This window comes from Cryphonectria parasitica, assembly GCF_011745365.1.
Source record: "Cryphonectria parasitica EP155 unplaced genomic scaffold M406scaffold_3, whole genome shotgun sequence".
NCBI lineage: Eukaryota > Fungi > Ascomycota > Sordariomycetes > Diaporthales > Cryphonectriaceae > Cryphonectria > Cryphonectria parasitica.
In genome coordinates this window covers 3465478-3492895 of record NW_024468911.1, presented here as the reverse complement: position 1 = coordinate 3492895, position 27418 = coordinate 3465478, and the positions used below count along the sequence as shown (strand labels likewise).

The following is a 27418-nucleotide window of genomic DNA, read 5'->3' as shown; positions in this document are numbered from 1 at the left end:
ATTCATGGCATTCCATTCTCCCTATATCAACGACAACTGGTGGTATTGTATATCTTGTACCGGATGCACCTCTCATAATCCTTCGTACCTAGCTTCCCATTCGCTGATGATCTTTGTCTTGTCTCTCCAGTCCTTACCTACGGAATATCCAGCATCCACCGATATCTTCTGTCTCCGTCCAGAGGGAGGGAGACCAGGGTCGATCGTCATCTCCGATGGTTGCTTGCCAAGAATTGTCCACATCCGCTTCTCCTCTTGGTAACTGGCTTGGGCGTCCACGGAATCTGCATATCTCTCCGCCGCCCTTTCTGCCTTGATTCGCCGAAGCAATGCTTGACCGGCCCTCTTGTGTTGGACTGAGTCGACGGCCGAGTAGAGGATGGCTTCTTCCGCTTCGTATCGTATTTCCTCTTTCTCCTCGCTGTCTGTCTGCTCCTGCGAGCTGTCGTCCGGGTGCTCGTCCTCCTCTGAGCTGCTTCCTGCCGCCGGTGAATCGGAGGATATCGAGCTCTCGCCTGAAGAGAGGGCTATGCTCTCCATGTAGTGTCGAATCCGGCCAATGCCCTGCTGCTCCCCAACTCCAAGGTCATCTTCGACAATATCGTGGGAAATAGGCTCCCTCTCGCCGTCATCCTCATCCGGCCGCGGCGGGTCCTCGTAGACAGATAGCCCCAGCCGCCTCACACATCTTGTCAGGGGTGGCTTCTGCATGGCGAGGCCTAGTGACAGGGCCGCGGCCTGGACGTCTTTCTTCTTTACAAAATCTCGGGTTTCTGGCCTGTATCCACGCTCCGATCGTATGCGGGAAGCTGCCATGTAGAGTGTCGCCGATACCAACCGTTTGGTCAGCATAAGAGCAAGTGAAAAATAATCTTCCAGGGCCGTTCGTCGGAGAGAGGGGAGACCCCCGTTCACAGATTGCCAGTTTCCCTCCTCTGTGGGCGCGTTCATGAAGAAGCGCTCTGACAATGCAAGCCACTCAGAGACTCTGAGAACCCTTGTCAACTTGGGAATGTCCGTCTCCGCCTCCTTGTCTGCAGTGTCGAAGTGGCTCCCTTGATAGATGAGCCACCCTTGGCCATGCTCACGCTCCTCAGATGCATCCTCCGAGTTTCCTTGTCGCTTAGCGATCTTATCTGCTAGCTCTTCCAGGGCCTCACAGCATCCTTGGCTTAACTCGAGAGCGGCAGGGAAGTCTGCTAGCTCTAGGGGATCAAGCTCATTTTGCTGCCGCCGGGCGGCGAGACCATCTTGGAGGAGCTTCATGTACTGTCTGACCTCCATCTCGCCCTTACTCCGGATTCTCTGAGCAATCCCAGCTGCATCGTCTCGACCAAGACGGCCGAGGGACTCGAAGAACCGCTCTTTTTCCATCGATGTCCAGGTCGTCATGCCGATTTGTGATGCTGGTAGAGCAATCCTCTCGTCAAACTGTTCGCGGTCCTTTGAAACATATTGATAGGCTGCATGCTTAATGTCCTCGTTCAATAAGGACAAATACTCGTGGATATGTGATGCTTTGGCCTTCTTCATCGGTCGCATATCATCTCTATGCCCCACATGAAAATCGGAGTCCGCTTCTTCGGTTGGTGATTTCCTCTTGCGAGACTTTTTCTCCTTTCCCGCAAGTTCATCTTCGCTTGGCCACTGCTCCTCATTCACTTGCTTCCCTGCTGATGCGGTGTTGTCTGTGTCGTCCGGAGAGTAGTCGGTGAATGCAGGTTGGCCCGATGGCGGTGCCTGTTCCTTAGACAGATCGCCGCCCTCTTCATAGTCTTGATCGGACCCTGTCATCGACATATCTTCAACCTCTTCGATTGACTCAACGACCTGGCGACCATGGTCGCTCACATGGCCGTCAGAGGTGGAAGAGGAGGAGGAAGGCATTTTGCGCACGTGATGCCGCAGATGACTTCATGGGGAAATCAATGATCTGGCGGCAACTGGGGCTTGCGTACCTCAAACTCTCATCGCTCGACGACCTCGCTCGTCTTGTTATCGCTGCTATCCATCTTGACAGCTGCCGTCATAGCATGTTTTGAGAGTCGTGGACGAGGGAACAAACAGTTCTGAGAAAGGTTTGGTTACAGGGATCTTTTGCGGCGCGCAGGGGTGAAAACTTAGTGGCACCCGCAGTACCCTTGCGCAGCTGTTACAAGGCACTTCCACACGTTCAGGGTCCCGCTGTGGAGCTAGGCTGTGGCGCGACCTGGAAGAGGAGCTCTCTTTCCGCCCCCCGGTCCAAATCTCCCTTTAACGTCAACCAACGCACAAGGCTGAGAGGCATCGACATGCTGCAGCCAGTCTTGAAGTGCTTGAGGCCCGCTTCTCGAGCAGCCTGGAGCTCGAGCCCACGGAGGATATCTCAAGGGTCCCTGCAGGGCCTCTGGCGGAGCCCCGGGCCTTCCATTTGCTGCCTGAGAGGCTTTGCAACCCAGTCCTCACTACAACCAGTTCAACTGCGAGACTACCAGCGGGAATGTATCCAGTCTGTTGTGTCTGCATTGAAGAATGGACACAAGAGAGTCGGGATCTCACTGGCCACGGGAGGTGGTAAAACTGTGAGTCTCTCTCTTTCGACACTTTTTTTTTATTTACTTGTCTGCACGTTTTTCTGGACTCAACTCACACAAAGAATTGAAAGGTCATTTTTACTCATCTCATATCACACATCGACCCTCCTGCAGAAAGAGCAACTCAGACTTTGATATTGGCTCATCGTCGAGAACTGGTAGAGCAGGCAGCAAGGCACTGCATCAGTGCATACCCTGACAAGACAGTCGAGATAGACATGGCCAATGCCAAAGCCAGCGGCCTTGCAGACATCACCGTCGCTAGCGTCGCAAGCCTCCAGAAGGACGAGAGGCTCCAGAAGTACAACCGAGACAACTTCAAGCTCATCCTTGTCGACGAGGCTCATCATATAGTTGCACCCGGCTACATGAAAGTTCTCAGACATTTTGGGCTCGACAAGAAGAGCGCCGATACCCCGAACTTGGTCGGCGTATCAGCAACATTCTCAAGATTTGATGGCGTCAAACTCGGCGCAGCCATCGACGAGATCGTCTATCATAAAGACTATGTCGACATGATCGACGAGAAATGGCTCTCTGGCGTCATCTTCACCACCGTGAAATCCACGGCAGACATCACGCAAGTCAAGAAGATGCAGGGTGGGGGCGACTTCGTAGCCTCAGAGCTGTCCAAGGCTGTCAATACAGAGCAGGTCAACGATGTGACGGTACGCTCGTGGCTGGCCAAGGCGCCCGAGAGGAAGTCGACGTTGGTGTTTTGCGTGGATCTGAGTCACGTCGCAGGTCTCACGGCCAAGTTCCGGCACTACGGCCTTGACGCTCGGTTCGTCACTGGGGATACACACAAGATCGAGAGAGGCGAGATCCTAGACGCTTTCAAGCGCGGCGAATTCCCTGTGCTGCTGAACTGCGGTGTCTTCACTGAGGGCACCGACATCCCTAACATCGACTGCGTTGTTCTTGCTCGGCCTACTCGCTCTCGAAACCTTCTCGTCCAGATGATTGGTCGAGGCATGAGGCTGCATCAAGGGAAGAAGGACTGTCACATCATCGACATGGTATCGAGCCTCGAGACCGGAATTGTGACTGTCCCGACGCTATTTGGCCTCGACCCCAGTGAGTTGATTAACAACGCCACCGTGGACGATATGAAGAGCACTAGAGAACGCCAAGAGGCCGAGGACACGCGTCAAAAGCAGGTATATGATGGCGAGGCTCTCTCAATTCCACAAGGCCTCCCCCAGAAGGTCACCTTCACAGAGTACGACTCCGTCTTCGACCTAATTTCAGACACATCAGGCGAGAGGCACATCTACACCCTCACCCACAACTCGTGGGTACAGGTCGGCCCTAACAAGTACATCCTATCTAGCGATTCTGGGACATACCTGCGGCTGGAGAAGGACAGCACCGAGGATGCAGGCTCGGCCTTCTGGCGTGTCATTGTCATGCGAAAGCTGTCAGCCAGTGTAAAATCCAAGTCGCCGTATGCCACACCTAGGGAGCTCCTCAAGGCGACGAGCTTCGCTGACGCCGTCCACGGCGCAGACAAATATGCTGGCGAGCATTTCCCGCACTACATCATCTCGAGACGACAGGGGTGGCGGAACGCACCGCCGACAGACGGGCAGCTCAAGTTCCTGAACAAGATGCGCCCGGCGGAGGACCCGCTGACGGCTGCTGATATCACCAAGGGCAAGGCTGCAGATATGATCACAAAGATCAAGCATGGTGCCCGAGGGCGCTTCTCGGACCTGCAGGCCACCAAGCGGAAGCAGGTCAAGCAGCAGACTGTATGGGAGCAGGAAGCGCAGAGGAAACAAAGAGAGAAGGTCACCGTTGGTCCGCTTGAGAGATGACTGGGTGGACGGCCTGGTTTTCCTTGGGTCATTATGGCAAAATTGATCCCATCAAGCCACGACAACATTTGCGATGCAAACCTTCCCATCTTTCCACCAACTGACCGTCGCCGCCTCTCATCGGCGTCAGAACCACTCCGCTCAGCTACAATTGCAAAGCAAAGCAGACACTTGATCAGAAGAAGAAAAAAAGAAACTTTGATGCATGAGGCAGCTCACCAGTCACCTCTTCACAAGATCTTACAATTTCTCATCATGCCCCTCGACTTCGGCCACGGCACGTTTCGTGTTTGTCAACCAGTGGCAATGACCTACTATGAGGCGAAATGCAGCCGGAGGATCACCGAACTCGCGGGGCTTCCTTTTCAGCCCCTCTCCAGTCTGGCTAATCCTTTCCCAGCCTAACCGAGGGTGTGTTGGCGGAGAAGAGGATGGGGGCGAGGGACTAGGAGAAGTAAGTGAGGGGGCGATGATGAACGCGAGGTTGATAGTGAGGACAGACGAAGAATCAACTCGACAGTTTGGTGAGGGCCCAATGGGATTGCAACCAGGTGGGAGTCTCGGCACGATGATGGATTTACAATCGAGCATGCCGCCTGATGTCTACAAAGTACTCATGCAACTCGCGCCTGTCTCGACATGTCGTCTCCAGGACGTTGAAGCAAATTCTAGCACCGTACCGAAGATTGATCATCAATACTCTCAAGGCTCGTGATCCTCACGCTGCTTCCGTGTTCGGAGCGCGTACTTTGTCATTGTCTAGACATGATCATCCTCGAATGCTCTCAGAAATATACAAAGCCGAAGTGCACAAATCGACAAGTGGTGGCCCCAATGTAAGGACTGGGGTCTGACTACTTCCGTTGCCTTTTCGTTTATTCTTAGTGTCGTCCTCCGACCTTATCTGTCATCAGCACCTACGTGGTCCCTTTTCTGGACGACCTTACCTCACACCCGTCCATACGGCGCGAAAATCTCACCTCAACAGGCCCCAGGCCAGGCCAGCACGTGAAGCCGTGACCCGAACCAACATGGCAACCAACGGGGGCGCTCTTTGCGGTTAGGAGGTAGGATCTGAGGCTCAAACTCGGCCAGGGATCTGCCCGTGGTGAGATCACAAAAGGGAAAAAAAGAACGTCATCCGGTACTGCACTGATTTTTCCTTCTTCCTTTTCTTACTCTATTGCACCCTCCCTGAATACCTGAAGCAGGATGAGTAAGACGTGAACGGCTCACCTCAGTAGTACAATAACTTGACACAACCTACTCGGCACGAAATAGTATGTTTCCCCCCCCCCCCCCCTACGGATGGACTGGTTTGAGTCGCACAACCTTCTCCTTCGGTTCGCAAAGGAGGAGGAGGAAGAGAGGGAGGAAAAAATTAGAGGATCCCCAGGGGGGTGATCCTGAGCCCATCACACGTCGGCGGCCAAAAATGTTTCAGGGCACACAAGAGGTGGGTGAACCCCTGGGGCCCTTTGCGAGACCAATGTATTTTTTATTTCATTTTCTCTTCTTTTCTCTCGCTTTCTCTCTTTCTCTTTTTTAGACTTGGGTGCCAACCCACCCCTCCTCGAGAGTTGAGAGTTTCACGCTGGCCGTCGGGAGGGTCTCGATCCGCTCGGCACTGAACACGTGCGTGCGCCGTCTCCTTATTCGCCCGCATCTTTTGGGACGGGAGGGATGAAAACGGCACTGCATGAACTCTGGGGTTTTTTATCTTGACTTTTCTTTTCACGTCACCCTTTTTTTTTTTTTTGGAGTTGGTGAGACAAAGAACGGCTTGTTCAATTCCCGCAAAGTGTCGCGGGGTCATCTCGTAGTTGACAAACGTAGTACTGATCGATAGTGCATAGTAGATATGTACATATTACCCTGGCCGAATGTTTCTCCTATAATACAGTTCTGATATTGACATCCACTCAGAGAATACCGAATGCATGATGGTAGCAGCCGAGGCTTGGTGGCTGAGTAGCTTTGTGCCCCAACAGATGCAACGCCATAGAGAGTGGCAGAGAGTGACCGCTGTCAGTAGATTGGCTTTTCTTCCCTTGAGAAAAAGACTGGCTTCTATTCTGCGTGTTTCACAATCGATGTCTAACCGGGTTACTCTCCATCAACCGTTACGGCCACGCACACTCACACACACCTACACACCCACACACACGCAGAGTCAGCTTCAGACGCAGCTTGGGTGGGCAAGATGCATTATATACAGAAGATCGGCCAAAGGGCGCTAATATATATCATCAGACATCGAGGACGACGCTGATGCTGTGAGTGGTTTGAATACGCACGTACATGCAGAAACTAAGGGTCCAAGGGGCCTCTGCTGGGGTTTCGCTAGAGGCCGACCCTTGAGACCCGCGAATGCGACAGGCTCGGAGGCTAACAGAGCCGCAATACACATGCTTGCAAGACATGCTGATTAATGCACCTCGGCATATGTGTGCTCAGCTATGCTTCATTCTGTCACAGGCTGTGAGGAAGGGGTGTCTCCCCTTACATACAGGCACTATAGCTAAGTAGACCTGCAGCTGAGCTGCATGTGCATGCGCAGGTGCATACGCCTCTTTGGTGTGTCGTCCGACCATGTGCAGCAGTGTTTCCTTCTTTCCTTAACCGAAAAGGGAAAAGAAGGAGAAGAAAAGAAAAAGTCAGCCTGAGACCCACAAGCACGCCGGATGTCATTCCATTTTCTCTTGTCCTGGTGGTGTTCATGTTTGTGCTCTTCTGGCTTCGTTTTGTCCCGAGAAACTTCACAAAGAGACTGAAACTCCATGACTCGGCGTGTATGCCTTGATTGCGGATATGACGTTCGGACTAGAGCTGTTCGAAAGAGGCACAACCCTGCGTCTGTGTCAAGAGAGCCCCTGTTCAAGAAACCGTTGCTCTTAAGCAAACACATGTGTGCGCGAGTAACGCCCAAGACCTGCTCTCAATGGTACATGCTTTAGGCTCTGAGGAGATGACCGACGGCGATATGGAATGACTATATGCAAGGGAGCGGAGTCCATGGCGAGGAAAGCGATTTGTCTTCTCTCTCTCTCTCTCTTTCACTCTGCCTAGGAGACCAAAAAAACTATAATGGCCATAGTAAGGCTCTGTAAGTCAATGTGGAGACACCCATCTCCGGTGGGCGTTGTGTCCTCCCTCCCTTCCCCGTCCGCCATGCTGATTGATTGATGCTGGATGCTGGATGCTGGATGCTGGATTGATGGATTGATGGGATCCGCTCCAAGGAAAAAAGAAAAAAAGAAAACAAAAAGGGTCGGGAGGTGATCCCCGCCCCCCGGCAGCGTTGCACGTTGCATCCCGGCTGGAACCTTCCCCTCCTCACCCCTGGCCTAGACCGTGCACGGGTTGATGTGGTTTGCGCAATCTATTCGAGACGCTGCCCGGAAGAGATAATTCCTGTGAGGGGATGGAAGAAGAAGCAACGAAGGGAGAAGAGATTCCATGCATGCGCTTGCTGCATGGCAACGGGGATCCGATGGGGAAAGACCACTCCTGGTGCCTTGCATTATGACGACAATGTCGAAAGCTTGTGTGGGGTCGTGCCTGCAAGGAGGGACCGGGGGGGGGGGGGCGGCCAAAAGAAAAAGAAAAAATCGTTCTTCCTGCAGGATTTTGTGGCCTGTGTTCTGAGCCTGGAGTGGAGTTCTTGGCCAGCTGCTGCTACCACCACCATTACCACAATGGAACCGATGAATCAAAACAATCTGGTGATTTTCATCGTCCACCATTGCTTATCAAGATCGTGATTGCTATCAATTCCCTAGCATATCCGAAATAACGCAGTGCAACAAGACGTGGCAACTAGCTTCTCTGGCTGCAAGATTATTCGATTGCTATGTGTATGTGTGAGGGTTTGAGACGGACCACTCGTGACGCGCGCGCGAGAACCCGGCGCGTAGAGTGAAAATATCTACGAATGGACTGCCTGTGCACTCCCCCTTCTTTTCTTCTTCTTCTTTCTCTCTCGTTTTGAAATCTCGGCAATCGTGTCAGAGGTGCAGAGCATGGTGTCAGGCACAAAACTCGTCGAAGGGTCCGAGAGACCCAGCGTGTGGATTTCAGAAAACAAACGCCATTTGATGGCCCCAGAGTCTTGATACTGTGTAACTTATCCTGCCCGTTCGTCCAACTTCGTATCCAGCAGGAGGACACACCATCACACATCACACGACACACATGCAGGTTTCCTTGTTTATTTTCGTGTAGCCGTGGGGGGAAACGAGAGGAAGGGGATAATACACACACACACACACACACACACACACACACACACACACACACACACACACACACACTCTCTCTCTCTCTCTCTCTCGCGTCGGGAACATTTAGCAATTGTCCTCTCTCTCGGTCTGCCATCCATGCATGCACGCCGGGTTTAGTCTTGGGACGAACGGAACAGCGTTGCGTTTTGTGTTGTGCATCGCGCTGACTGGCTGCTGTCGACCACCCCGGAATATCAAATCATTGACGGCTGCCGTTGTTAATATTATATGAGGAGGGGAAAATATACCATGTACTTTTAAAAGAGAGAGCGTGTGTGTATCACCAAGTGCACAAAATGTACATGATTGATAGCACAGAAAGCCTCGTTGGAAGGATGAACGGCGATCTGGCGTGAGCCAAAGCCGCCACCGCGAGGTTGATCAGCGAGAGCGGATCGGAATCAGATCGCCATGCTTGTACTGTAGCAATGTACTGTGGTACTGGTAGGTTGTACAAGCCCCCTGGTTGCTGCGACATGGAGGATAAAAGGGAGGGAATCGATTGCTTGCCCAAGATGCCGGGCTGTCCGAACTGTTTCTCCTTTGGGTAGTGTTTGAGGGTGGCAGAAAAACGGTTCCTCCATCAGCAGCAGCTGCAAGACCACGATCCAAAATCTTGAATACGAAAACCTCTGAGCAGATAGATGGACAAGCCTGTGGTGGGTGACGAAGAAAACGGATCTGGGTCAATCCTGGTAGATGAACTGATTAGGCCCGCCTGGTGATGGTCTGGACTCACAGCTACTTACATACTATGATACGATGTGGTGATCGTTATAAGGCACCGCAGCGGAATTGTCGTCGATGATAAGATAGCGAGAATCCCAAGATTTGTTATACTACATGGCAGCCTTAAGGTACGGGCACTATCTACTCGGATCCTCGAGCCTAGACCTTGTTTGGTCCATGGCCAGAGATGGTGAGACAGCGCCAATTTTGTAAAAAAAGGTGCTGTAGAGAACCTTGTGCGTCGAGGAAGGCGATGGCGCTCGCTGCAACACATCAATCTGACAGGAGTTATTGGAGCTCATTGCTTCGGCAGACATCTTATCCGAGTCATCGGCGGACAGACCATAGCCAAGCCTCGGGACACCCAGCCGCCCCAAGCTGAACGGCTGGAGGTACATAATATGCCCAAGCCTCGATGATGATGACGATGAGGGGGAGGAGGAAGGGGAGAAGGCGGTGAGGTGCAATACATAGTAGCTGAAGATGTGTCCCATGCTTGCGGTGCTCACAGGCCTAGTTGTTTGGCCCACTCACTCACTCCCAAACGCCAGGAATAGCATCACCAATTGTTTTGAATTCTGGTCGGCGGGCAGGGCCGGGGCCAATACCAATCGGCCACTCTAGTGTGCGTCGATGTTGCCATCCTACTGTAGTGGCATATACATAAAGTTTAGCTTCCTAGGCAGTGTGATCTCAATAGGCGATTGAGTTGAGTGCACCGCATGCTATATAATTAATACCATGTTATACAATAGTATTCTGTGGGGTCTTGCAGCATGAGAACAATGATGATGATGACGAACGTTTGTTCGTGATCATGGTGATGACAAGGGGGCTGAGTGGACATTGGACACACCGGAGGGGGAGAGAGAGGTGGGCGCCCTCTGCTGCTTTGAGCTCTAGCTGTTACCGAGACGGTGGAGAGCCCAGTGGAGAGCAGTGACGATGCCCAATGACCCCATCACTGCGGGCTGAGGAAGGGAGGAGAATTAGGAAGAAAGAAAGAAAAAAGACCGTGACAGGCAGTCCCTGTTGACTTGGGCGATCCCTGCCATCGACCGCCCACCAACAGATTCTCATCCCATTAGTGATTTTTTTTTTTAAAAAAAAAACAAAGGGAACAATGAACAAGAAGAGAAAAGCTCCCCTCCTGTGTGCCCTCGAGTTCCTTGGCATGCCCCTGCTGTTTGGCCCCCCCCCCTGCCGCTCTGCCACCACGCCCTGGCTCTGCCCTGGTGCCCAGGCGCCTAGGTGTCCACACCTATCCATGCCTTGCCTTGTACTACGGTACCGCAGTATGTACGATGACCTATGGTACCTGTGCCTGAGCCTGTACCACAGTACCTGTCCTGGGCCTGTGATCCATTCCCCAAAACCCCACCCCTGCCTCTCTTCCCTCCCCCCCTGTCCCGTCCTGCCCTGCTGCGGTTCAACTTTATGTACTAGTAGGGTGGTGGTGCATGGCCTCCCGACGTTTGGCGCAGGTCTTGGTGGCCTCGTCCAGCGCTGGCCACTTGCACCCGCGTGTCTCTCCCACCCACACCTCACCATGTACCATTTGTACCCCGTCACAGACAGCGCGGCAGGGCGAGCGTTGCGGTCGATCGGTTGGACCTGTGCCTTTTATTCTTTCTTTCACATTCTTTTCCTTTTCTGGGAGGAGAAGGAGGCACAGGCAGAGAGAGACGAGGCTCATGTGGGTCGCATGGAGCGTACTCGCATGGGTACTGGGGTCCGGGAAAAGAGGCGAAGACGTAAGAAGTGGGTGATATGGGGAGAAGGAGGATGGGAATGAGGACGCGCGAGGGGACATAATATCATGACGGGTCAAGTGACAGAACGGCAGAGGAGGGAAAAGAAGGGAATGTGGTCTTTATTTTTCTGAGAGAGAAACAAAAGAAAGAAAAAGGGCACAGACAAACGAAGGAGAATAAGATAAAGAGAACATGAAAACTGGGAAGGTGACTGGTAAATGGAGAGGAGGGGGACCTGGAAACAAGGGTAGCCTATAGAGCAGCCTATACCTAACTATACTGCATTGGTGCGGTAGTGGCAGCCATGCGCCGCCGCCCGTAGCCCATTAACCATCCCCCCCCTTCTCCCACTCTTCCCCTCCATTGTCCTGATCCATGTTCCCATTGCCTGCATGCACAAAAATGGGCTCCAATCTCTGCCGTTTATTTTTTTTGCTTTTTCCTTTCTGTGTCTCTTCTTGTTTTCGAGGTTCCGCCCGCACTTTAGGACAATTGTCAACCTTGCATGCAGCCCCCTTTTTGAATACCGTCCCTGTCCTATCCTACCCTTACAGTGGCTCTGCCTGACACTGTCCTATCCTATGCTGGTCCTCGACTTTTCTTTCCCTGCCTAATCTGCTTCCCTCCCGACCCGACGACCTCTTGTCTGCCTTACATTCTCTCTGGGAACGTCGTCACCTTCACCGTCGAAACCCGACAGTCACCACCAGCCCAACCCTCTCTTTCTCTCTCTTTCTTTCTCCCTCCGCCACAAATTCGAACCTGTCTGTCTCAAATATTGCCAACTCACACCCACTGACACTGCCGAGTGACGCGACACATTAATTTGTTTCCTCGCCCCTCCCCGCCACTTCGACGAGCCAAAACCGATTCCCAGGGCACGGACTTAAGAAACACAACCCGAACAAACGATCATTGATAGCACGGACCATTAAACGACGTCAAGTTTGGATCCGTCACCTGCACTCCGTCAGACTGCTTCCCGAGTTGGACCCAAACTCTCTCAACTTGCGCTGCTCTGCTCTGTGCTCTGCTCCGCACCACCACCGCACCGCACCGCACCGCACCGCACTGCGCTGCACTTGGACCTGGCTGGCTTCGACTCCACCCGACCGACTCACCAGTACCAAATGAGGGTACTTCTGTGACTGACACAGCAAAGAAAATCGGGAAACAAAGAAGCGCAGGACACTGGTCATCGTACGCTGCGCACGACCCGTCTCTCATCCTTCTCTCCATACCAACTGGAGACCAAATAAATCACACACAACACACGGCACGACCTGAAATTCCGGAGCGGGCGCGCCCGACACGATTCCACTTGACGCACGCCAATTTACCCTCGAGCACCTGCCAACCTAGGCCAGGCACAGACATCCACCCGGCGCAGCTTTTTATTTCTTTCTCCCCCTTCCGCGTGACTACGTGCCAGAAGTGACGACATCACCAACCAGCCTTCACCCCGAACATCCCATAACCGAGCTGCCCCACGGCTGAGATATTATATTTTCTCCAGCTTGTCGCTTCTGCCAACCACCTGTCTAGAATCGAAGACCGCCTGCATCTCCCTCGCATCTGCGCCGGCACTTGGCAATACCTGAACGTCACCATTGGAGGCAGCTGATCCACACAGAAACCTCCCTGCGGCAAGTGTATCTCAGCGCAGACCAGGGTTGCATTCCAATCCTTGCCCGTCCTCGATTCATTGGCCAGTTGGGATTCCGAGTTCCTATTTCTTTTCTTTTTGCGCCTGCGCGGGAGAAGGGAAAAAACGAGGAGGCTAAATAAGAAAGAATAAGAAGGAAGAAGAAGAAGAAGAGGGGAAAAGCGAGGAGAGGGTCGAAGAAGCAACAAGAGGGTGACGAGGCCCAGCTTGCGAACCCGGCACTCGTTTACCGTCGTCGTTTACCCGAGAAAAGAAAAGCAATTAACCTCTGCAGAAGGAAAGCGCTGCTGTAGGAAAGATGAAGGTTCGTCTTCGCCTGCCGTCCCCTACCAAAAACTCACAACCACGCGGTCCGCTCGTCTCCTTCCTCCTTCCACTGATCACCACTTCATCGCGAGCCCTCATGTTGTGTTCCCGCTTTGGCGATGCATCCGCGCTCCTCCTTGGCCTCCTCCATCAAAATCCGTCACGCGGTATCACCACAGCCTCCCCCCTCTCCCCCTCTCCCCCTCTCCCCCCATTCCTATTCTCAAGTACCTCGCTCGTGCGATCACACAGCACCAATATGTCGTTGCACATGTCGAGAAATAGCCAAGCTGACACCATACGCGTCTTTAAGGCCCTGCGAAGGTCGATTAAGGGCGGAGAAAAGGACGGCAAAGCTCATGTCTCGATCGCGCCCAAATCAGCTCTCGCAATAGTTCCTCCAAAGAAGGTACGTCATTCTGTAATTTACTCCTGATATCCACAGCACAGCTGGTCATCTCCGATTTCTCGTGCCAAGTCCCCCATGCTGGCCTCTGCACCGGGCATTGGCGACTACAAGCGAGAGGGCATGGGCCGGGCGACGCAGCGGACTTTAGTCGTTCATGCTCCACCAGATGAACCCCGCTCTAGCCTCTCACATCCATGCGCAATGCAATCAAGGCTTTCCAACTCAACCAAATACACACGATTTTCCCGTCGGTGGCTGACACGAGACGTGTTCACAGGTCATTCGGGCCCTTTACGATTATGAGGCATGCTCCAGCCAGGAGCTCAGCTTTTCCCGCGGCGACTTCTTCCACGTCATCGGTCGCGAAAACGATAACGATTGGTACGAGGCCTGCAATCCTGCCCTGCCAGACGCCCGAGGCCTTGTGCCTGTCTCCTATTTCAAAGCCCTCGGCCGCACAGAGCGCGACAGCGCCAACTCTGATTCGAGTCGACCATCCCCCGGCGCCACCAACAATCCCGACCACGACTCGGGCTATTCTGAGATCTCCGCCTCCAGCGTCACACCTACTCCCTCGGCGACACCCAGTCAGCGCATCTCCAAGATGTCGACCAAGAACGGCGCCATGGTCTACGGAATAGTCATGTACGACTTCCAGGCCGAGCGGGCCGATGAACTAGAGGCGAAAGCAGGAGAGGCCATCATCGTTATCGCTCAGTCGAATCCCGAGTGGTTCGTGGCAAAGCCAATAGGGAGGCTGGGCGGCCCGGGACTCATCCCAGTTTCCTTCATCGAGATCCGCGACATGGCTTCAAACACGCCAGTTGCCGACCCTGGCGGTGCCATTAAGAGGGCAGGAATACCGAGGGTTGAGGAATGGAAGAAGATGGCCGCGGACTATAAAAACAGCAGCATTACGCTGGGCAAGTTTGACAGTGGAGCACCGACGGGACAACAGAGCGTGGAACAGGGCATGGAGCGCATGAGCCTCCAACAGGCCAATAGCCGGACAAGCCAACAAGCGAATGGCCAACAGAACAACGTAAGTTTTCTCTCTCTCACACACACAAACACCCCCGCCATCATTACAATTTTCTGCGCATGACAGCATAAAGCGAAGAAGCTAACAGGTTGTGGCAAGCAACAGTCTGGCTATAACTCACAACGAAATACACAGAATCAGCAGCAGTTCTCTAGCCCACAACAGACCAGTGCGCCCGCTTCTCCGCCTTACGCTCCTCTCTCTGCACGGATACCCCGATACTGCTTCGCGGAAGACAAATACTGGTTCGTTATCGAGGCTGCACTGGAGGACGGACGGCATTGGGAACTCTCGCGATACTACGAAGACTTTTATGACTTCCAGATCGCGCTCCTGACCGAGTTTCCCGCCGAGGCTGGAAACACAGGCTCACAGAAGCGAACCCTGCCGTACATGCCCGGTCCTGTCAACTACGTGACGGATGCCATCACGGAGGGGCGGCTGCACAATCTGGATGCCTACGTGAAGAATCTTTTGAACCAGCCAGAATACATCTCGAGGTGCAACCTGGTGAGGCAGTTCTTCACGCCGAGAGAAGGGGATTACGAAATCGACCCGAACACGGGCGGAGAAGAATATCGACTCTCTGGAGGCTCTCAGCAATCTTCTCAAGACACGCCACCAGACGCTGTGTCCCAGCAGCCATCGAAAAACAGCCTGAATGGAAATGGGTACGGAGGACTGTCGGCAGCTCCTGCCCAGCGTGGACCTAACGGCATGCCGCGCCAGAACTCGTCCATCTCGCAACCATCGCAGAACTCGATGTCTCCAGGTCTGAACCAGCAGGCATCCGCCATGAAGATCAAGCTGAGCTTCAACGGCGACCTGATCGCCATCCGCGTACCGACAGACATCCAGTTCCGCGAATTGTACGAGAAGATCCGTGACCGGCTGAAGGTTCCCTCCAGTGACTCGATCGATATATCCTACAAGGACGAGAGGTCCGGGGACAAGTTGCCCATGATCAGCAACAATGATCTCGACACAGCCTTGGAGCGCAACGAGAAGCTGCTGCTATATGTGGAGCAAGTTTGATCAATCTTGTCGAATCCTTTGCATTGTTGGATACCCCCCCCCCTTTCCCCCTTCTTGCCATTGTTACTGCACTGGCAATTCTTTTGTTCTGCATTCACCAAAGGCGCGTGTCGTGTTGAGACTCTGATACCCTTCTCAAACAATCGAGCATTCCCAGGCTGTTGGAGGACCCCTTGCACAGCTTTCCTATGCGCTTTCTGAGCCTCTCCAAAGTCTGTCAATGCAATAATCGCTGTAGTACTTCGGGCAGCAGTGCCCTACAGTACACTCCCAACGTTGTGATTCAGGTGTTATTGCATTTTGGGATTTTCAGTTGCCTTGGATTTGGCTTCTCTGCACTACCTCCACACAGGAAAAGCACAAGCCAGTAACTTATGATGATGGGAAATGTCTATGCGGGGCCCTTTTACTCTGGTGGAAAGGTCATGGCGTTTTGCGGTCATTTTTGCTTTCATTTTTCGTGCCAGATATTTTCGGGCGGTTTTTCGGCTTCTGTCTCTTTATCATTCCCCCCCCACCCCCAACCCCCCAAAACCCCCCTCTCTAAATTCGAGAGCCTGGAAATGGCCCTTGAAAAGAACATGTTGAGGGACGTGAGACTGGCGCGTTGGTATACCTGGTAGTAGGATGAGAAGGAGGGTTGACAATTTGTTTTTTAAGGACAGAGCTGCTCCATATGGGGTGTCTGTCCTTGTGTTGTTTGCCAATATGAGTTTCAATAGGGCTTGGTGGTGTCTGAGCCATGGTAGAAGTACCCAAGCTGGAAGCAAGCCTGCTGTGCTGAAGCAATGATGTGGAAATCTGAAGAACCTTTTTGAAAAAGATATTGTTGTTGACCGGTGCCTCCTTGCTCGTGATTTTTATTGCTCAACTTGGAGGAGGCAGGCAGGAAGGTAGTTTACCAGGTACCCTACTGCTTCTCCCATGAAATACTCACTAAAAACGTTCTTATTTCCCTGCCTGCCTGCCTGCCTGCCACTGCCATTATGATAATCTTCACCGTGATAATTCCATCACGATGCCAGTATTGCAGCCGCGAATACTCAGTCCATCATGTTATGTTGCCTGGTAGGTCGCATTTTTCCCTAATAGATGTAGGCAGGATAAAACGCACAATTCTGCAGGCCTCTGAGGGAAAAGAAAAGGAAGGAAAAGAAGAAGAAAAAAAAGGCAGAGAAAAAAGGTCAGAACGGAATGGGTTGAGCATTCCCCTGACCTTCTTTCTGTCCTCTTTTGTAACTATTGTTGTAAGGGGCTTTATAAGGTATGTTGAGTGAGAAGAGAGTGCCCATAGAAGCAATGAGTAGTAGTTGACCAGACTATGGAGTATAGAGGACTAAATTATCAACCATGGTTTTTCTCTTCTTGTTTTCTTTGACATGAAATGACATCGGGAGGTAATGCCTTCGATAGTCCTGGGACTTTTGATATACACGTATATACACGCACGAGAGTATGTTAGACATGCAAAAGACACAGGTTCTGATGATAATATCTCGCTTTTGTGAATGTAGAATCCAGAGAGGTATCAATTGTTTTCGAAATCTACTTCTTCCTTCCTCTCATCAAGACAAAAATGTGGGCTCCTCGTAGACCGGGATTTTCCACAGAACAATAAATATAAACAAGTAAAGAAAAAGAGGCAAAACGGGCCTCGAGCCTTGTCATTAATGCTCCTCAGCAATTCGTTGCGCCCTTTGTGCGTAGCGCCAAATGTCCCTACTCATCATAAACTTTCCTTTTCCTTTTTTTGCCCATTAACGCCGGAAACCAACGCTCCAAAAGCTGTCCTTGCTTGCCGCTTGTAAATACTAAAATGGTTGATGCCTAAAGATTCAAAACCCTCGGAAAGGACACCGAAACTCCGAAGAAGAAAGTACATCGTGTAAAGAGTAACCATGATTCAGACCACCACATGGGTGGCCATATGTTCGATAGCCTCCTTGATCGTCCTGAGCATCCGCTGGTTGATGCAAAATGGACATCGCTGGGGCCGGTCCGTACTGGAGATGGGCCCGTTGGACGGGATCGGTGTGAGGTTCAGATCCTCAGCTCCTCCGCCTACGGGTGTGAAACGATCCTCGTGCGGCTGATGTTGTGGTTGTTGCTGTTGTTGTTGCTGCTGCTGCTGTTGTTGTTGATGATGATGATGATGCTGCTGATGCTGCTGTGGCCGGTGCTGTTGTTGCGGCTGCGGCTGCGGCTGCGGCGTGTGTTGCTGCTGCGATGACTGTCCCGAGCTGCTGCTGCTGCTACCACCAGCACTATGTACCTGGTTCGGTGCAGCGACGCCATTCTTGACAGGTGTGGCCAGTGCACCTGCTGCGGCGTGCTGAGCATACGTCAAGCCACTCGCGCTTAGAGGAGGAGCCAGCGACGATATTCCCCTCTCTGTCCTTTCGCGCGACTCGCGCTCCTCGGCCGCGTGCGCCTCCACGTCCGCCTCCTCCTGCTGCAGGGCGTGCAGGGCGTTCTGGAGCATGATTTCGGGGTCGTCGTCTTCTCCGTAGTGATGCTCGCCGCCATCCATGCTGTGGTCAGTGGCATGGTGGGGGTCGGCAGCGTCTAGAGGCAGGTGGGCCTGGTTCGGCTGGCCATTATGGTTGATCTGGTGGTTCAGCCTCCGCACGATCTCGTGCCTCACGCGGGAGCAGATGGTAAGGGACGGCTGAGCGCCGATGATGCGGTTGATGGTCTCTCTTATTGCCGCGAGGCTCGTGTTGGCGGAGACGTTCATCAGGCGAGGGACGGTGTCGACGAGGTAGGGGAGGTCGTCCTGCGAGGGCGCAGCGTTGCCGTGCCGGCGCTGGCGGCGGATCAGCAGGCCGTAGCGTTTCTTGAAGCGGTGGATCCAGCCGGGGGAGAACTCGGGGGCTTGCTCGTCCTTGTAGCGGGGGAGCTGCTGGAAGATGCTCTTGGCCTTGTCGGCGAGCTCCTCGTTGCTGGGCTGGCGGCCGGTGTTGACCATGCTGTGGTGCCACATGAGCACCAGCTTCTCGACGTCGGGCCAGTTACCGAAGCGCAGGCGGGACCCGGACAGCTGGGGGTCGCCATCGAGGCGCGCGTACTTTGGCGACAGCGAGTGCGAGACGGTGGACTGGCTGATGGTCTGACCGTACTGTGAGGCGAACCACTCCATACATGCCTTGTGGGAAGGACGGATGGTCTGTGAGTTGGCCCAACGGCGGAGGGCGCGGCGCTGGTCGAGGGAGAGGGAGTGGCGCAGCTTGGATGAGGCTTCTCCTCCTCCTCCCCCTCCTCCTTCGCCTGTGCCTGTACCTGAGCCTCCTCCAGCTCCTCCTCCATCATTACCACCACCCCCCCCTCCACCTCCTGCCCTCGACGAGTTTGGGGCGGCACCGTCTGCTGCGCTGCTGAGGCCCGAGGCGTCCATGACGCTGGCAACGGCGGCGGCGGCGGAGATGAGGTCGTACTTAGAAGCGGCTGGCGAGCCGCTTCGAGTCGAGTCGGGGTCCAGTTTTTATTTGTTCCTCGAGGGGGCTGGCCGGTTTTAAGAGATGCGACGGATGCAATTCGCGACAAAGGTGGATGCGAGGGATGATTTGCTTAAAGAGGTGGAATACCTTGCTAAGACCACGTCGGGGTGTCTAAGCTTGCGGGGTTAGCCTTTAAAGGGGAAGCGGCTGCCCGACTGCACAGGTTGTATTACATAAGCGGTGCGCTGTTACCTCATATTAGAGCACCTGGGTAGAGAACCGACCCCAAGTGTCATAACCTTCTAAAGGGGCAGATGACTAGCGCCACCACGCAAAGCAGTACACCATTGATTGTCCTTACCAACCGAGGAGCCGTCATGACTATTACTATGTATGGCACAGAGGAAGTATTCAAGAGATAGACCCAAATGGCTAATCCCACGAGACGTGTAATAATCACGGGTCAAATGGGTTCTTTTTGATATGTTCCGAGTAACAATGACTACACAAAATTCCTCAACGCCTGGCTACTAATCGACGCCCTTGGTTGGTCCTTTGGATAACAAATAAGCTCCATAATATCCATAATCTCAGCCTCTTCCAGTTCGCATAGTGCATGTGGTATTTCCAATAGCCACATGAATTCATTGCCTGGCAATCTGCTCAAGCCACACCATAACGGCCCAGAGTAGCAGGAGGGGTGATAGGAGTGATCATGCTTTGTAAACTCACGCCTGCGCCATACTTAAGCAATGACACGTCTGAACATCCCCCAGCGCCAAGAACGGCAGATTCTCCGGTCCCTTCCTCCCAAACACTTCCGCAAGGAAGTCGTTCGCATCAAAGTTAGCTGTGTATCGTTGTCAGAAGAAGGAAAGTGGTATCTCTGTTTTGGGCGTAGGCTGGAGACGTGTTCATAATCCACCGTTGGCGCTCGTACTCATCGAAGCTGAGAATGCGCAATGGGCCTCAAGACGCCGCACCAGTGGAGAACAGAATAAGAGAGTAGAGCTCGATTTCAGGGCGAGAATGGGTCACAGGTAGGCAGGTGACAATGTGGCTCGGGGTCGAAGAACGCCGAAGTCGTCGACGAGGCAATGATGAGAACATGTATGCCCGGTTGAGGGAAAAGGGCAAAGGAAGTAAAGAGAAAAGACGATGAAATGAAGAATGGCTCTGGAAATCAAATTTGTCCCTTGATGTCCACTCGGCCGAACGCTGCAGCCTTTGCAGCCTCGAAGAACCCGAGGCCTTTGCCGGCTAGGAAATAGAGGTCGTTGTCTTCTTGCTCTTTGGAGACAAGGAGATGAGCTGCATTGTGATTCACAATGAACTGCGCTGCATCCTCGTCTGACATAAATCCGAGCTCCTCAGTAACGAACCGGAGTTTAACTTCAGGCTTGTATCTGCAGGGAAAGAATTAGTATCATCGAAGTTTGTTACAAGATTACTGGTAGTGGTGGTGAATCGAGAAGACGGGATTTTTGGGGGAGGAAGGGCTTACGCTTTGCAGATGTTGCATAGAGCAGCGAGTCGCTCACGGCCGACAAACATATCCATCAGGTAGCCGCCCAAGACGGGTGGGTCCTGGTAGAGCTGGAAGAAGCGGTGATAGTTGCCCGTGGCCAGGGCCGAACGGACATCGAGAGCGTGTTTGATCGAAGGCTCCGATTTCTCTGCTGTGGTTAGATCCGCCAAGGCATCATTCAGCGCCAGGCGGTTGGCGGTGTGGATGAAATACAAGATACGGTAGGCCTTGAACTCGTTGGGGTTCCCCTTCAGACCCAGCTTGTACAGGGCCATCAGCTGGGTCTGGCACTGATTATACTCACCAAGGTCCCCCTTCTCCATGGCAATCCGGGCATGGTTCTCGTAGACGCGTACTGTGAAATCGTTCTTGATGCGCTGCACGGTAAGATCCTGGCGCATGGACTTGAACTGATCGCAAATGTAAGAGTAGTTACTGTCCTTCCGCCACTGCCGCTTGAGCAGCTCCAGCGTCTTGCGAAGCACACGCTCCGGGCGGACGGTCTCGGGTTTTGGTGGCGCGGTCAGTCGCAGGTACGACTTCTCCAGGGTCTCGCACGTGCCAACGACCGGACCGGCTGGGGGCGGAGGTGTGGGAGATCTCTGGGGAGGAGATTTGTATGCGCCAGTGTTGAAGCGCTCCTGCCGTTTCTGTCGCTTCTCGCTGGCCTTCTGGTACTTACTCTTGGCCAACGGCTCATCGGGCAGCTTGGAGGCGTCGTTTGGCGTGGCGTAGCTGATGCGGCTCTCCAGAGGGTTACGGTGCCAGGGTGCTGCGGTGGCAGATCTACTATCATTGTTGGGGTCCTCCATGTCAAGAGACTTGCGCTTCTTGCCACTTCTGGGCGCGTCACGCATCTTCTGGTCCTCCTCGGCTTGTTTTGCTCGCGCCGACCTGATCAGTTCCTGCGGGAGCGGGTGGGTCTCCCACTTGATGGTGTGCAGGTGACCGGAGTCAGTGGCGGCGGAGATGGTTGCCTTGAGCTGGGTCTCCATCTCGGCTCTGGTAACTGAAGGATCTAGGTTGCTGGGCATGAAAGATCGTCGGACATAGTCGCGAACAGAGTCCGGCCACTCGATGCGACCCTTGTTGGGCGGTCCGGGTTGATTAGCTGGGGGCGACATGGACGTTTGAGAGGCACCATAAGATGGCGGTGGAGGAACAGGAACGCCTGGGAAGACGATGGGTGGAGGAGGAACGGGAAAGGTTTGACCGAAGCTTTGGCGAACTTGAACCTGAGTGTAAGCGGCTGCGAAGAGAGCGTTAGTCATCTATCACGATGGAAGCGGTGGGCTGGCTGGATGGAAGAAGGGGGACCTACGGTTGGCATATGGGTACGAGTTAGGTCCAGGAGGCGGTGGAGGTTGTTGGGTGCCAGGTGCAGCAACCCAGCCCATCATATTTGCCGACATCTTTTTGACGGCGTTGGGGAGGCGAAGACAGATGGGAAGTAGTATCTAACAAAAGCAATAAAGAGGGGGGGGAGCTGTGGGGGACTGTGAGCTTTTTCAAGAGGTAAATCCGTTGTCCTCGACGGCGACGATGAAAGGGAAGGCAGTGGTTCTTTGTCAATGGTGTCGAGTTGTTCGGGGAGTGGGAACGTGACTGGACGAAGTGTGGGCAGCCAGCGGTCCTTTTCTGATTTCCGGTGCGCCGCTGTTGGCGATTGGCCCCATTCCCTTTTTGACTAGCGTGCTCATCACCTTCCGATAGTGAATCAGAAGAGGGGGAAAGGGGGGCAAGGGGGGTGGATAGGTGATAGGGCCCCGTTTGGTTCATAAGTTCACTATCATTCATACTATTGTATGCGCATGGGGGGTCCTGACATCACTCGTAACCCAGCGAGAGTTAGAGAGTCCCTTCCCCCTGCGAGGTTAATGACCCCAGCGGCCTCTGAACACTGGCCCCCCCTCCCAAAACTTCCATTCTTCACTTCTCAATGTTAGGAGATAATTCTCTTCAAATAGATATGACGGATGTTTCTAAAGCAGCTCGACCTCACCACTGCCCTACGGCCAGCCTATCTCCCAGACGAAGTCCTCCTGTTTGTCCAAGATAATGTGGGATTGTACGAGGGGTTAGTTGTTGCCTCTTTCGTGGACTGACTGACTGATTTGCCGTTGTGTTGTTGGGTTCTCTGAATATAGGCTTCGAGAGAGGATGGAACTGGCCTGGCTGACTATTGCAGAAAATACAAGCTTCCCAACCAGCAGAATGGACAGGTCTATCTGACTTCCCATCGCATCTGCTATGTGGACAAAGCCGATCCCAGAAAGCACTCGCTAGCTCTGGACTTGAAGGACGTGGAGCGATATGAATTCTACGTAAGATTACAATACCGCCCACCCGGCTACCTCTCGTGACCAGCCATGCTGATTTATCCTTCCAATACAGGCTGGTTTCTTCAAGTCATCGGCCAAGGTCACCCTGATCCCAAAGCCGACCAAGCGCGCGTCCTTACAGTCAAGATCGCCAGCTGTCCCCAACGGCGGTTCGCCGAGGAACGGTACTGCTTCTCCAGTCTCACGATCAGATAGCCCTCGGCGCCCTGCGGCAGCCGATCCGTCGCCCGCAGCGGGCACAGCAACCTGGGTCTGCACGATATGCAGCTTCTCGAACCCCGTGCCGTCCAACTTTGACCCTGCAACGGCAAATGCGCATACTCCTCTCCCGCCATGTCTGGCCTGCGGGATCAAGCCAGCACTGACGCACGTGCTGAAGGCGGCCATCAGCAATGCTACAAGCAGACAGGTAGTCGTGGCCCCGTTGCCACTGCGGCCCAGGGGACTGTCTGGGAACAACAACAACGGGCTGATAGCCGGGGACAGTAATTCTCCAGATGCAAGAGAGAGCAGCCCACCCAAGACGTCGTCGGATCCGGATGCCTCGTTTCAATGTCCCCGGTGCACATTCCTAAACCACCCGTCCCTACTGTCCTGCGAGATATGTGGCGCGCCGTTGATCTCCCACGATGTGCCGCCCGGGCTGGGCCGTCCTGCGCAGTCAACCCCGACCCAAGACCGAACCGACTCCCCTGGCCCGGTTCTGAGCTACGGTGCCCTGTCCGCCATGGACAATCCTGAGAGCGTCAAAATCTCATTCCGAGGAGGGGGTGAGAAGATCCTCTACGAACGCCTCAAGGGCGCCATCACACAGCGCAAGTGGCTCCTGCAGGGCGCGCCGCCCGTACCCAGCTCCAACCTATTGGCCGTGGACGCAAACCCAGGGTCCACCGGTCCCCTGCAGCCGAGGAAGAAGACGGTGGGCATCGCTGGTCTGGAGCAGCGCGGACTGGAGCTGCGCAAGAACAATGAGCTGGTCATCGGCTCGGCATTTGAGGATCTCGAGGCGCTGATGGCATCTGCCAAGGAGATCGTTGCTCTGGCAGAAAGCTTCTCGCGGCAGACAGGCGGCGGCAGTGGCGGCGTCTCGTCAGAAGCGAGCGCGGTCCTGGCAGAGTCGGCGACGCAGCTGGGCCTGGTCACCACCAAGGACATTGCGGGCAGCAGCAACGAGTCACTCTACCTGTCCGAGCTGTCACGCAACCTGGCCGAGTTTCTGACGGACGACGCGAGGGGCGTGCTGCGCAAGGCCGGCGGGATCATCAGCCTCGTCGATCTCTGGGCCATGTTCAACCGGGCGCGCGGCGGCGTCGAGCTCGTCAGCCCCATGGACTTCGAGAAGGCGGCGCGGCTGTGGGAGGAGCTCAGGCTCCCCGTGCGGCTGCGTACGTTCAAGAGCGGCGTCATGGTCGTGCAGGGCAAGGACCGGACGGACGAGACGACCATCAAGGCGCTGCTGGGCTGGATGCAGGATCTGCACAGCATACCGCCCGACAAGGAGGTGCCGTGGGACTGGCAGGAGTTTGGGCGGGGCGTGACCTCGCGGGACGTCGCCGAGAGGTTTGGCTGGAGCATCGGCGTGGCCGAGGAGGAGCTGGAGATGGCCGAGGAGCGGGGCGTGCTGTGCCGCGAGGAGGGCATCGAGGGCCTGAAGTTCTGGGAGAACTTTATCGATACTGGCGAGGGGAGGGGGCGCAAGAAGACGGAGGCGCAGGAGGCACAGAGGCAGATCTACAAGGCCCTGAGGGAGAGTGGCTTCATCTAACGCAACCAGCCTACGTCATCCTGTCCCAAAATCAAAGAGAACCAGAAGAATTCATTACGTGCCGTTCGTGACGTCTATTGTCTAAATGCTCTATACTCGTACAGATCATGCAGATTGGGAGATGTCCGCGGGTATTGACAGAAATGCTATGCCAGAACGCCGTTGCCCGGATATAAGAAGAAGAAGAACAAGAACAAGAAGAAAAAAACTACCATGCGCCTTTGCCTTATCTATCCTTGCCATTGTGTACACTCGTTATGTGAACCGGAAAAGAAGAAGACGAAGAGGGAGGGAGAAGAAAACGATAAGAGGAAGAGCAGAAAAAAAGAAGACAGGAGAAAAGCAAGACAGAAGTCCGGAATTTCCTTGTTTCTCTCTTACAGGCTCTCCATCAGGCTCCGCCGCACCTTTGCGTTCACCACGCCGCCCACACCATACGCAGGGATAATCCTGCACAACCTTGCCAGGACAGAGACGGACCAGTTCTTCCTGACTTGGGCCCATCGCTCGCCCCAGGCTGGAAGGCCCGTTCTTTCGCACCTGGGCCGGTTGTACAGGTCGAGGCCGAGGAGGTGGACGGGGGTCGAGAGGACTTGGACGAGGGCCGGGGCCGCGAACTGGACGACAGTCTGGCCGCTGACCCTTTTGCGGAGCTCATCGCCCATGTAGGCGCCGACGGCTGGGCCGAGGAGGACGGGAACGTTGAAGCTGGCGAAGATGGTAATGCAGTCGCGGGCGGTGAACAGGGCGTAGCTTGCGGCGGGGACCCTGCGCACGGCCTGGCCGACGGGGCCGAACATGCGCGCGTAGACCTGGTCCTTGTAGACGCCCATGACAATGTTGGCCGTAGATGAGGCGGCGAACTTGGCCGTGCCCGAGGTGACGTGGGCCGCGGGTCTGTTCGTCACAGTCGAGGTGGTGGTGTCAAGGGTGTTGGCGGTAAGGTACGTGCCGCCGTAGACGGCAAAAATGAGTGCCACGGGCTTCGAGAAGAGCATCGTGTGGGGACGCAGGATGAGGGAGCCGAGGGAGTTGCGGACCGAGGTGAACAGAGGGGTACGGCCAGATGCATTTTCCATGATCGAGCTGGCAACAGATTGCGTGTCAGTACGAGTGCAGACACACGCACACACAGACATCATGACGAGCCTGGCCTCGAGGGGAAGGGGCAAAAAGTGGAGGAGGGACAGCTCACCGGTCGATGATGGAGATCAGAGGCGCGACCAGCGATGCCGCCGCCGATGCGCTCGCGACATCTGCTGCCAGGCGCAGGAGGAGGTTCTTGGTGTTCCACTTCGACTCGGTCTTGGAGACGGCTTCCTTCCCCTCGAGCGAGGGTTTGGGAAGCGGGAGGGGTGCTTTGGCCTCCAGCTGGGAGACCGGACCGCCCGGCTTGCCATTATCTTGGTCTCGCATCTTGGCCTCGTCTCCTGTAGAGATGCAAACGCCAACGAGTGAGGGGGCAAGAAGACCTCTGGTACACGCGAGACGAAATGAGGTTGTGGGAGGGAGTCACGTATAGATAATGTTCGAACGAACGACGAAGTGAGAGGGGAGGAGAGAAAAAAAAGTAAAAATACTCTTTCTTCACGTCTTATCCATGCTAGGCCAATTCACGACGGAATCGAGAAATTGATTTCTGCCTTGCACAAGAACAGAGAGGAAGGCCAAGAACAAGTTGCGATGGCAGGTCAGGAGCTGCTATTATCATCGCAAGGCACAGTGGATGAAGAAGAAGAGGAGGAGGAGGAGGAGGGAGAGAAATAGAAAGATGATGAACGGGGTGAAAGAAGAAGGAAAGAGGTGAAAGCCGCCGGCATGGAAATTTCCAAGCAGACGTACGATGTGCTCACTAGGTTCCACCCGAAGTCGGAGGCAGACCGATTGACACAAGCGGGTTCTCGGGGGTCTGATAGGGCGCGCCGGGACCATTTAGCAGGGGGGTTGGTATGTAGGGTCCCCCAAACTCTGGGGAATCACCAAGGGCGGGCCGTCATCTTTTTCAGATACTCACTCATTCGTCCTCAGCTTATCGACCACTTTTAGTTGCTGGGTGTGTGTGTGTGTACTATGACTTTTTAGTATTCGTGCCGCAATTGGTTTGCCTTTCTCCCCCATCTCCTTCTCCTTCTCTCGCTTTTTCTGTATTTCTTTCGACTTCCAGGTTTAGGTAAATTCTCCTCTCTCTATCTTCACATGCTCACTTTTCTCAATGTCTCACTTTTTTCTTTTTTTTTTTTTTTTTTGAGGGGCCAGGTGGGCCATTCTTGATGCCAACAAACCACGTCCTTGCGTGCGTGCATGAATCTGCGCCGCCGCCGCCGCCGGAGGACGAGCGAGCATTGATTCCTACTACACACACCGTCTGTCACCAACAGTCAAAATTGAGTGACTGACTCGAAAACATCTGATCAAGTGAGGGTCAATTGATAATGATAAATATACCCCAGCGCGCAAAGGCAGATAGATAGAGAGGTCAAGCGCCAATCTCTATGCTCAGAATTAACTAGCACTTTTAAAACTCTTTGTTGCAGCTGTTCACTTTTATCTAGTCTCTACTTTTGATTCTGTTTCTTTTGTGAAACCGTGCGAGGCCACGATATCCCGGCACTTGCCCGCCTGATGAAATATCGATGCAAGGCTGATCATTGCTGAGTTGTTCAGAGGGGCCGCGAAACCGCTGAAGCGATCCACAAGTCTGCCGAGATAGTGCTGTAGTGCAGATTATC

At 54.0% G+C, this 27418-nt stretch overlaps 10 protein-coding genes across 10 annotated transcripts; 3 read left to right on the top strand and 7 right to left on the bottom strand.

The window, feature by feature from the left end:
• Positions 1-72: 72 nt before the first annotated feature.
• Positions 73-1542, bottom strand: M406DRAFT_254320 (uncharacterized protein; the record flags this gene model as incomplete). Its single annotated transcript, XM_040916955.1, has 1 exon — positions 73-1542. The coding sequence occupies one exon, from the start codon at positions 1540-1542 to the stop codon at positions 73-75; it is 1470 nt and encodes a 489-aa protein (XP_040778619.1).
• Positions 1543-2282: 740 nt separating this feature from the next.
• Positions 2283-4393, top strand: M406DRAFT_288793 (P-loop containing nucleoside triphosphate hydrolase protein; the record flags this gene model as incomplete). The annotated part of the gene is made up of 2 exons (XM_040918816.1): positions 2283-2561; positions 2645-4393. Exons 1-2 carry the CDS (start codon positions 2292-2294, stop codon positions 4391-4393), a joined length of 2019 nt encoding a protein of 672 aa, XP_040778618.1. The 5' UTR covers positions 2283-2291.
• Positions 4385-5074, bottom strand: M406DRAFT_102054 (uncharacterized protein). The gene has a single exon (XM_040914982.1). The coding sequence runs from the start codon at positions 4982-4984 to the stop codon at positions 4634-4636; it is 351 nt and encodes a 116-aa protein (XP_040778617.1). The 5' UTR covers positions 4985-5074; the 3' UTR covers positions 4385-4633.
• A 6904-nt stretch (positions 5075-11978) lies between these two features.
• On the bottom strand, positions 11979-12674 carry M406DRAFT_355647 (uncharacterized protein). Its single transcript, XM_040923218.1, has one exon. It carries the CDS (start codon positions 12396-12398, stop codon positions 12072-12074), a length of 327 nt encoding a protein of 108 aa, XP_040778616.1. The 5' UTR covers positions 12399-12674; the 3' UTR covers positions 11979-12071.
• Positions 12675-12785: 111 nt separating this feature from the next.
• M406DRAFT_90189 (uncharacterized protein) lies at positions 12786-15617 on the top strand (the record flags this gene model as incomplete). The annotated part of the gene is made up of 4 exons (XM_040926169.1): positions 12786-13129; positions 13445-13540; positions 13818-14582; positions 14730-15617. The coding sequence occupies exons 1-4, from the start codon at positions 13124-13126 to the stop codon at positions 15615-15617; spliced, it is 1755 nt and encodes a 584-aa protein (XP_040778615.1). The 5' UTR covers positions 12786-13123.
• A 111-nt stretch (positions 15618-15728) lies between these two features.
• Positions 15729-16436, bottom strand: M406DRAFT_102052 (uncharacterized protein; the record flags this gene model as incomplete). Its single annotated transcript, XM_040914981.1, has 1 exon — positions 15729-16436. A coding segment is annotated over one exon (316 nt), but the record flags the coding sequence as incomplete, so codon positions are not given.
• Positions 16437-17520: 1084 nt separating this feature from the next.
• On the bottom strand, positions 17521-18840 carry M406DRAFT_238659 (CenpB-DNA-bind-domain-containing protein; the record flags this gene model as incomplete). Its single annotated transcript, XM_040916078.1, has 2 exons — positions 17521-17706; positions 17890-18840. Coding segments are annotated over 2 exons (1137 nt in total), but the record flags the coding sequence as incomplete, so codon positions are not given.
• Positions 18841-20237: 1397 nt separating this feature from the next.
• On the bottom strand, positions 20238-21853 carry M406DRAFT_252297 (uncharacterized protein; the record flags this gene model as incomplete). Its single annotated transcript, XM_040916831.1, has 2 exons — positions 20238-20460; positions 20559-21853. The coding sequence occupies 2 exons, from the start codon at positions 21851-21853 to the stop codon at positions 20238-20240; spliced, it is 1518 nt and encodes a 505-aa protein (XP_040778612.1).
• Positions 21854-22454: 601 nt separating this feature from the next.
• Positions 22455-24737, top strand: M406DRAFT_345546 (Vps36-domain-containing protein). Its single transcript, XM_040922098.1, has 3 exons — positions 22455-22659; positions 22771-22906; positions 22977-24737. The coding sequence occupies exons 1-3, from the start codon at positions 22559-22561 to the stop codon at positions 24687-24689; spliced, it is 1950 nt and encodes a 649-aa protein (XP_040778611.1). The 5' UTR covers positions 22455-22558; the 3' UTR covers positions 24690-24737.
• M406DRAFT_345545 (uncharacterized protein) lies at positions 24700-26445 on the bottom strand (the record flags this gene model as incomplete). The annotated part of the gene is made up of 3 exons (XM_040922097.1): positions 25885-26445; positions 25071-25775; positions 24700-24709 (listed from the first exon to the last, which is right to left on the bottom strand). The coding sequence occupies exons 1-3, from the start codon at positions 26103-26105 to the stop codon at positions 24700-24702; spliced, it is 936 nt and encodes a 311-aa protein (XP_040778610.1). The 5' UTR covers positions 26106-26445.
• Positions 26446-27418: the final 973 nt, after the last annotated feature.